General features: G+C 46.3%; 1 protein-coding gene across 2 annotated transcripts; it reads left to right on the forward strand.

Moving 5' to 3' along the window:
- Positions 1 to 553: 553 nt before the first annotated feature.
- Positions 554 to 9,427, forward strand: kbtbd2 (kelch repeat and BTB (POZ) domain containing 2). 2 transcript variants are annotated; one of them, XM_076290428.1, is made up of 4 exons: positions 554 to 655; positions 3,371 to 4,097; positions 5,509 to 5,674; positions 6,272 to 9,427. In XM_076290428.1, exons 2-4 carry the CDS (start codon positions 3,925 to 3,927, stop codon positions 7,832 to 7,834), a joined length of 1,902 nt encoding a protein of 633 aa, XP_076146543.1. In that variant the 5' UTR covers positions 554 to 655; positions 3,371 to 3,924; the 3' UTR covers positions 7,835 to 9,427. The 2 variants fall into 2 exon arrangements, with proteins under 2 accessions (XP_076146543.1, XP_076146544.1); XM_076290429.1 differs by lacking the exon at positions 554 to 655 and adding an exon at positions 864 to 1,228.
- The last annotated feature ends 39 nt before the right edge of the window (positions 9,428 to 9,466 follow it).

Below are 9,466 nucleotides of genomic sequence, written 5' to 3' on the forward strand. Positions count from 1 at the left end.
TACATTTACTTGAATCATAACCAATTGTGCAAAGCATTACCGTCCATGTTTTAATTTAGCCGCAAGAAGACACTGGAGTCTTCCAAGTTAGGATAAAGCGGAAAGGAATTGCGAGTTTTTTATATATATATAATTAATTAATTAAAACATACATAAATATTATTATTTTGCCACCTTGTCGTGGTTAGTACAAGGACCTCTGTTAGCTAAATAATTCTCGCAGTTTCACAGCAATTAGTGCCTTTTATAACATACACCTGTTTCCTGATTGTTCCCTGATTGATATGTCAGTCTTTAAGCGAATTTCTAATAGCACGAACGTACAAAAACGATATAGTGTTAATATGATCTCCACAGAAATAAGACGAACACGCATGTTTATAAATATTTAATTTCAGTTGTAGGCCTAAATAAAATGACAGAAGTATTTTCCAGCAGAGGGCAGACAATCCTTGCTGATGTGCTACAAATCTTGGGCGCATGCCCAGTATCCTCGTTTAGCCCCTGTTGTCTTGTAAGGCGCTTGCGCGGTTAATAGAGGCTTCCTGCTAGTCGCCTCTCGCCGTAATTGTGTAAATTCGGCTTCCGGAGCTCATACTTTGTTTAACGGCTGGAAGAAAGCAGATAACCTACATTTATGGAAACATCTCTTACAGTAAGAAAAATGCCTTTTCAGATCATCAAAGAAGCAGGGTAGCGTTACGCTAGGTTTATGGCCATGGTAGCTTGAATCACTTGCAAACCATCAATGTAACGGTTTCCACCTAGCTTGGGTGCATATCAAGGTAGCTATCGATCTCCAGCGGTATCGTCGTAAGTGTAGACAGCTGGCTAGTAACAGCGTAATGCTAATGCATAATCTTATCCCACTCCATGCAAGTTAACGTTAGCTTTTGAGTTAGCACGACTGCTAACAGACGGTTACGTTGTGATCAATATAACAAATAGGTAAAATGTAACTATAAGCAGGTTGTCTGAATTGAATTAGCTTATTATTTGATGTAACATTAACGTTAGCTGGCTAGGTGTATGCGTGGGTGTATTAAGTCTTGACTGCCCGAGAAGGGGGACCCGGAAGGGAAGAGCAGCAGCCGCATCTGCTGATCATTCTCTGTAGCACTAGCTCCTATTGAAATATAACTGGACACTTGTTTTGGTGGAAATACAGTGGCCGACACCCGGCAAAACCCATCAAAGAATTTGGATATCTAAAGATTACTCGCGAAAGGTAACGATGTAGTTAATATATTTAATTATACATTGCTAGCCAGCTGGCTAAGGCCTTTCCGATAATCCATGTTTGGGGGAAGGGGTGTGGGTACTGGATGTTTTTGGTGGTGGGTGAAAATGGGGCAGTGACCAGCTAACGTTAAGTGTTAGCTAGCTAGCTACTTAGCAGATGAAGCGCACACACTGACGTTAGATGGCTAGCTAGAAGGCTAACTAGCGGTATGGGGACGAGCGTTTTTTAGGAAACCTGACGTATACTTAGCTAGCTTGATTCTCGGTCATGTTAATCTTGGGTACATTGTGTTCTTTTAAACACAATGTGCACAAAAGTAGCTAGATATGTATTAAATGTGTGGTAGTATTAACTAACATTGGATTCCTGGACAAGGTGGCATCCTTGGCAATGTTTGCTAACTAGGTAACGTTAATGCTAACGTTACCTCATTTTGATTTCAGCTAGCTATGATATGCTGGTCATTTTAGTTACTCAGCTAATGCAATCCAGCTGTCTGAATAGCCTACATCAGTTGGGTACATATTAAGACACTCTGAATAGTCCACACCCTGCTATAATAATAACGTAAAATAATCTCACGTTAGACTGATAACGTTAGGTCGGTCGGTAGAGAGAGAGAAATGGAGTCGTCTCGTCGGTAACATAATGCATCATACTCGCCTGATCCTCAAATGTGTCTGATCATAAACATAGCAACTATGGATATTCAGATATGTCGCGACTGACTTTGTAACCTTTATTCTTTATAATGGTAATTACCTATCACTTTCATTGTGAGAAATCCTTTGACATTTCATCAGTCGTGATTCAAGTTTATTTAGCCATCGTAGTCAGCTAACGTTAACGGTCTACCCGCTTTCTTGGGTTGATATTGCTGATACTAGTCGCAAATATGATATGATGTTAATCACCTAGCGGGAAACAATGCTGTATCCAACAATTGCCCTACCGTACAATGCAGTGACCATTGGTGATTCATTGCATAGTAATAATTCAGTTTTGCTACTTGTAGTATTTGGCGCATGGTGTATGCGGATAGACGCATAGACTCGTGGCGGTCGTTAGTTAACGTTCTAACCGGAAGCCTGCGAATGATGCCTGCTGGCTTTCAGTAAAGCTGTGGTCAAGCGAGGTGTTTGTAGCCTAGTTTGTTTTAGCTACAAAACCCATCAGTAAGTGCCCCCCCCCCCCCCCCCATCCGTTCTCTTATTGTCTTTATTATATACTTGAATATGTAGCAATATAAACATTAAATGTTTGAATACTGAAATGAAAACCTTGGAATGAAGGGCATATGGCCTATTTCATATTACTGTGTCTCATTTAGTATAACTGAAGAAAACGGTAGTTTTGCAGTGATCAAACAGTTGGCTGCACCACTGTCTTGTAGTATCCAACCAAGTGAAGAGGGTTGGGCTGGGATGCCAGTATTGGGTTCAGAAAAATTGACAGTGGCTAGACCATATGCCAAAAATACCCATCATGGTGGGTTGCAAAATGGGCAAAGGAGGATGCATCCCTTTTTGCACTCTTTCAAACTTGGTTGATTAATAACATGACGTAGACTAGTAGCGTTTTCCTAATGGTCTGCGTTAGTGCGCCTTGTTCTATTACACACCCACAGTTATGCTGGCTAGCTGGCAGGGTGGACCGGCTGAAGGCTCAGCCAGCAAGATACAGTGATGTAGGGGCTGCGAGGCTAGCAGATGACCTGCCAACAGCCGAGGACTGTTGACTGTGCATTTTTCTTATGCGGAAGGGATCCTGGATATGTGCTGAGTTGACAGTGAGAAAGAGATAGGAACAGAAAGGCAGCCTGAGGGCAGTGGGAAAGGAGGAGGGTGGCAGTGCTATATGTCTACGCAAACATCGTGTCAGGTTAATGTTGAGAATTGGTGTTTTTTTTTTTTTTAAATGAGTTTCATGCTGTGTGATATTAAATGTGTCCAGTAGAATTGAAATAAATACCATGCCACTTTTCAGACATTAATCATAAATTGCCTTGATCTATTTACATAGAAGCAGAAAAACAGTTATATTCAGGAGACTGTTGCATGTTTGTATGATGCCCAGTCGTGTCCAGTTTTCTGATTGTCATCTGTGCTTGTCCTTTGTCCTACACAGGATCCTGAATGTGGAGACGCACTGATGTAGCGGCATCCCTTTGCTTCCTCTCTACCTCCAGGTCCTTTGCCCCCCCCTCACCTTCAAGGCAGACAGCAGGCCAGCCAGTCCAGACGGTTCGTCCTGACTGAGGGAATTACTGCATCGATTAGCACTGACCTAACCTCTCTGCTCTCTGGCCAAACTGCGTCGGAGCTGACACGGCAACTGAAGAGGACTTTTTTTTCTGTTCTCTCTCTGTTCTTTTTTTTTTCTGGAGAGAGAACAGAACTCTGTGGTCTGCTGTACACCTTCACTTTCTGTATTCCTGTAGAATTTCTAGTGGACACTTGATATCCTGCATAGTTTTTCTTTTTTACCTACTGGATCTGGATCAACTGAGGCTGTGCTGGGGATCACCATAGAGTTGGAGTGTTTTCTTCCCCCCACCCCCCAAACGTGATTCCGATTTCCCAATTTTTAAAATCTTTTTGTTTCCTGTTGGGCTTGGGGTCCGGTTAGGTCCGGCACACGCTAGACTCCTGAAGCTGGGGCGCGACTCATGGGACGCAAGCATGTCGGATCTGGGAGAGCGCCGGCCGGTAAACACAGACTACGCTGTCTCCGTGCTGGAGCAGCTCAAGTTCTTCTACGAGCACAAGCTCCTCACTGACATCACACTACTGGTGGAGGACAATGAGTTCCCCTGCCACAAAATGGTGCTGGCCACCTGTAGTTCCTACTTCAGGTAAGATTCTGTTGTAGAACTGTTTTGTTTGTGTATGTTGGTGCATTTAGTGCATGTTGTCTGTCTATGATGCGTTATTCAGAATAATCTGTTGTTTCTGAGATGCATGATCATCCATCTTCTGATTTACCTTCTTTAATTTGAGCAGACCTAATGAAAAATAGTGACCATAGTGCAGTTGACCTTACTTTTGACACTTACAAGTCAGTTTTGTCAATGCGTCAGTTTGCAATAGGTCATCTTGGTGCGATACCATTTTGCCTACACATGATCTAACAAGGGATATCATTCCTCTTGTAGCTGGTGTCCGTAACAGCTGCTGATTAGTGAACTCCTTTTCCTTTCAATCTCCAGACACACACAAAATTTAATCAAGCAGGCTTTTTATGACCTGTGTCAGTTTTACATGCTCATAGGTGCAGGCCCGGCCTTACTTGCCCCACACTTTCCCAGCTCAGCCTTGACACATTTACTGCTTGCATGCTGCTTGCTTGCTGCTCGTTCCCACTCCCACTCCTACCAGCACCACTTCCCATCGCTTCTTTCCTGCTGTTGCTCTCAACTCTTATCCTCTCTTTCCTCTCCTTCTTCTGTCATTCCACCTCCTCCCCGTTTCCTTTCATCGCCTCTTTTTGTCTCAACCCATGGGCCATCGGTGCCAATACCCTGCCCTGTTTGTGTGTGATTGGTGTAGTTAGTTGATTACTTTCAATTCCAAGACTTGAATAGAATTTTGAGACTATATACAATTAAAGTAACACCAAAGAGTTTTTTGTACCTTAAAATAATGTTTTCAAAATTGGAATGAGACATAAGAAACTGCAAATTTGACTTGCATGATGTCGCAATAAATCGTATTTTTATAAAATCATGCAACATATTCTACCTTGTCTGTGGACATCTTTATTTGCAAAGCCGGTGCTGGATAAACAAATAGTGTGTGTGCGACAGAGGAAAAGTTCTTTGGTGTTGCTTTAACAATTAATGTAACAATATACATTTCTCGGAATGGGCTACAGCGAATTTAAAAATGGTCCTCTTTTTAACTACAGATGTAGAATTTTTTTAATAATACAATTTTTATGATCAACTGGACTGATGTCGTGTCAGGCCCCCTGATGTTAGTCATGTTGGGGTACTTGAAGTTACTGTGGTATTGTGATATCACTGCATTATCTATCTACGCAGTTTTCCTATTGGCACAAATGTGAATGATTGAAATCACTACAGTAGGTTTCTATGTAATATAGCTAGTAATGTGATGCTTTTCCTCTAAACAGGATACATGTATTTTATGTAGTCCTATGTGAGCTGAGTATTGACATTTTAAACATTAATGTTTATATGCATGTGTACTTTCTTCCTATGGTAATTGGTTTTGATTTTGGATTTGATTTTTTTCCCTCTTCAGAGCCATGTTCATGAGTGGCCTGAGTGAAAGCAAACAGACTCATGTTCACCTGCGCAATGTGGACCCTGGCACACTGCAGACGATCATCACCTACGCTTACACGGGCAACCTGGCCGTCAATGACAGCACGGTGGAGCCGCTCTACGAGACGGCGTGCTTCCTCCAGGTTAGTAGCCACCTCCAGCGGATCACGCTCTCCACATCTCCAACAGAACCCCACAGTAATCATTTCCCCCCCCCTAGGTCAGCACTGGCAAAGTCAAAGCTTGCAATCCCTACACATACTATTGGACACCAGCTGCATGTGCCATGTGCAGTGATATTGACCTGGCCCAACAGGTTATTGCATGTCAAAGATTCTCAGATAAAGACACCGACTAACTGATTTAATAGGAATGATAATGGCCCTAATCCACCTCATGGGGTTTATGGGGAAGCATATCTTTAGACACTAGTTAGGATTCGGCTTCTCCTGGTTTTCCAGAGAGAATATTTGTGAGTGTGTTAAGGCACATCCAAATGGTTATTGTGTGTGCCTATATTTCAAAGGTCATTTCAGTAGAAAGAAAAGTCTAGCTGGAGATTTCTCTCAACCAAACCTCTACTCGCACTCAGCTGACCTTGAGACGTCCCGACACATTGATGTGAATGCCAGGGGCTCCCATGTGAATCAATGTGATGCATCAATTTCTAACAGTGCTCAGCAAACCTGATGTGTTTTTTTTTTTTTTTTTTTTTTGTCCTTCTCTCTGCGGTCTCTCAGGTGGAGGACGTTCTGCTGCAGTGTCGTGACTATCTGGTCAAGAAGATCAATGCCGATAACTGTGTGCGCATGCTGAGCATCGGCGACCTGTTCAGCTGCAGCGAGCTGAAGCAGAGCGCCAAGCGCATGGTGGAGCACAAGTTCCCCGTGGTCTATCGGCAGGAGGCCTTCCTGCAGCTGTCGCACGAGCTGCTGCTGGACGTGCTGAGCAGCGACAACCTCAACGTGGAGAAGGAGGAGACGGTGCGGGAGGCCGCCATGCTGTGGCTGGAATACAACATGGAGACGCGCTCGCAGCACCTGTCGTCCGTGCTCAGTCAGATCCGCATCGACGCGCTGTCCGAGGTGACGCAGCGCGCCTGGTTCCAGGGCCTGCCGCCCAACGACAAGTCGGTGGTGGTCCAGGGCCTCTACAAGTCCATGCCCAAGTTTTTCAAGCCCCGCCTGGGCATGACCAAGGAGGAGATGCTGATCTTCATGGAGGCCGAGCATCCGAACAGCAGCGAGGTGATGGTGGGCTCCCAGTATGCCGTGGTGTGCTACAGCCCACAGGCCGAGAAGGTGTACAAGCTGCGCAGTCCGCCAGGCGACCTGCAGAAAGTGGGCACACTGGTCACCACGGACAACGACGTCTACATCGCCGGGGGTCAGGTGCCGCTGAAAAGCCCGCTGGCAGCGGCGGGGAGTGGCCACGGCAAGGCGGGCAAACTGCAGGCCGCCTACCGCGCCACCGACAGCTTCTTCTGGTTCGACGCGCAGCAGAACGCCTGGGTGGTCAAGACGCCCATGCTGTGCGCGCGGACGCGGCCCGCCCTGGTCTACTGCGAGGGCCACATCTACGCCATCGGCGGCGACAGCGTGGGCGGCGAGCTGAACCGGCGCACGGTGGAGCGCTACGACCGCGAGCGCGACGAGTGGACCATGGTGAGCCCGCTGCCGTGCGCCTGGAGCTGGAGCGCGGCAGTGGCGGCTCGCGAGCGCATCTACGTCATGAGCCACGACCTCACCTACTGCTACTTCCCGCGCGCCGACGCCTGGGCCGAGATGGCCTCGCGCCGCACCAGCCGCTGCTTCGCCTCGGCCGCCGCCCTGGGCGACCAGATCTTCTACGTGGGCGGCCTGCACGTGGTGAGCAACTCGGGCACGCGGCCGCAGGCTAGCACGCTAGACGGCTCGGCCGTCACCGTGGAGGTGTACGACGTCGGCAAGAACGAGTGGCACGCGGCGGCTAGCATCCCGGCGCGGCGCTACTCGGACCCGTGCGTGCGCGCCGTGGTGCTCTTCAACCAGCTGTGCATCTTCATGCGCGAGACGCACCTCAACGACCGCGCCAAGTACGCACTCTACCAGTACGACGGCGAGAGGGACTGCTGGTGCCTGCGGCAGCCGGTGTCGGAACGCGTGCTCTGGGACCTGGGCAAGGACTTCCGTTGCGCCGTGGGCAAGCTCTACCCGTCCTGCCTGGAGGAGTCGCCGTGGAAGCCTCCGACGTACCTGTTCTCGAATGATGGTGCGGAGGAGATCGAGATCGACGGGGAGATCGTCTCGCTGCCGCACGTATAGCTCCATCTTACACCTCCCCTGATCAATGTGCTTCCCAACAGACACCAAACCCAAGTCTCTCCTCAACCGTGATCGATGCGTTGGACTGTGCCTCAGGTTGAGGAGTGAGTGGATGGACAGAAAAACAGGCGAATGCATAAATGGATTTTGGGGAGGCGCTTGGAACAAAACAAGTGCGAAAGGGAGGCTCCGTTTCATCCGATAACCAGGGTGCATTTTCCGTCTTAGCTGTGCTCTATAAGGAAACTTCTTTGGTGACATGCATACCAAAATGGGGTCTTGCCCCCTGAATCAGCCCCAAGTATGCAGCCCTCCCACCCCACACCCCTGGACCCACCAGCTCAACCCAGCCCAACTGAGCACCTCAAAGCTCTGGTAAACCTTCTCCAGTATCACACCACTTAAACCTGTTTCATCATCCAAACTATGCCTCGAGTCAACAAAGAGAAAAAGAAAACAAAACTTGTAATCCCTTAAAGTACTAGTCGTCTCAAAGATAGAAAATGAAACATTTTTTTTTTTCTATGTCAATTGCTACTTCAAGTATTATTACATGTCTGATACTCTCTTTTCATGATGTGATAATCTAAAGACAATGATGACGATTATGATAATGACAATGATGCACTTAGTGGCAAACCTCCTTTGAATGACCCTTATGGCAACTGTACCAAAACCTCTCCTCCCTCTCTTCTCTCTCTCCTACTCCACTGAGCTGCAGATGATTTGCTCCTATGCTAACCATGTGCAAGAACAGGGTGCGTGTGTCTGTGTGTGTGTGTGTGTGCGCGTGCGTGGTGCATGGTAAGGGGGATGTAGTATGCCTGGGGTGGGGTGTTGAAAGGTGGCTGCTGGTCCAGTCACCCTACTGTCTTTCCCACTCCCAGCCCACACTCTTCACACCTTGCTGTCCGTAGTCTCTTCCCTTTGCTTTCTCGTCTTCTCTCCGGTTTGTTCCCCCAAAAACGTATTGCTGGAATTCTATGTATTTTTTTTTATTTTTTTTTTCACTTTTTTTCCTCTCTGGGGGAAAAAGTGCGGGTCTCTTCCACACAAACATGCACCTCTCTGCTCTTCTCAGTTGAACAGCCAAAAATACATTTGGGCTCATGCATTTTTATTTCCAAGCTGCTGAAATATATATATATAAATATTAAAAATATATATATTTTTCATATGTTACAAAAAAGAAAAACTGTTTTAGTGTGGGGAAAGTAACCAGGTCTATTTTGTATTAGTGTCTTTTTTTATTATTTAATATCTGATATTACTGTAGTGTGATTGTGTATAGACATCCATTTCCCTGTTTTTTTTTCTTTTTTTTTTTTTTTCTGAGTGAAAATATTGAGGAATCTTGCTGCTGATTGGGTCATGAAGAGGGAATGCCCAAAAGCTGTTGCTACGGAGATCGTCCCAGCAACCACTAACAGTAGCGGGAGAGGTCAGGGGAGGAGAGGAGCTTCCTCTTATCTTTATAGAACAGGAGCACAGGTGCTTCATGTCAAACCTTACTAGCATGTTCAGCTGCATCATGTTCCTTTGGCACTGTATTTTGAATGAACATTAATTTATTAAAAAACATGCATAAATATGGTCCTGTTCATGCCTTCTTTTGTGAGTGTGGTTGTGATT

This window comes from Alosa pseudoharengus, unplaced genomic scaffold (assembly GCF_046254945.1).
Source record: "Alosa pseudoharengus isolate Yale_2024_CS ecotype anadromous, Long Island Sound unplaced genomic scaffold, YU_APseudo_1.1 YU_APseudo_1.1_scf_18, whole genome shotgun sequence".
Classification (NCBI taxonomy): domain Eukaryota; kingdom Metazoa; phylum Chordata; class Actinopteri; order Clupeiformes; family Clupeidae; genus Alosa; species Alosa pseudoharengus.

Bases quoted from the DNA above. Each gene is read 5' to 3' on its own strand.
- kbtbd2 (XM_076290428.1), top strand. From the start codon at position 3,925: ATGTCGGATCTGGGAGAGCGCCGGCCGGTAAACACAGACTACGCTGTC. The intron at 4,098-5,508 runs GTAAGATTCTGT...TTCCCTCTTCAG, and splicing joins ACCTGTAGTTCCTACTTCAG to AGCCATGTTCATGAGTGGCC. The intron at 5,675-6,271 runs GTTAGTAGCCAC...GCGGTCTCTCAG, and splicing joins AGACGGCGTGCTTCCTCCAG to GTGGAGGACGTTCTGCTGCA.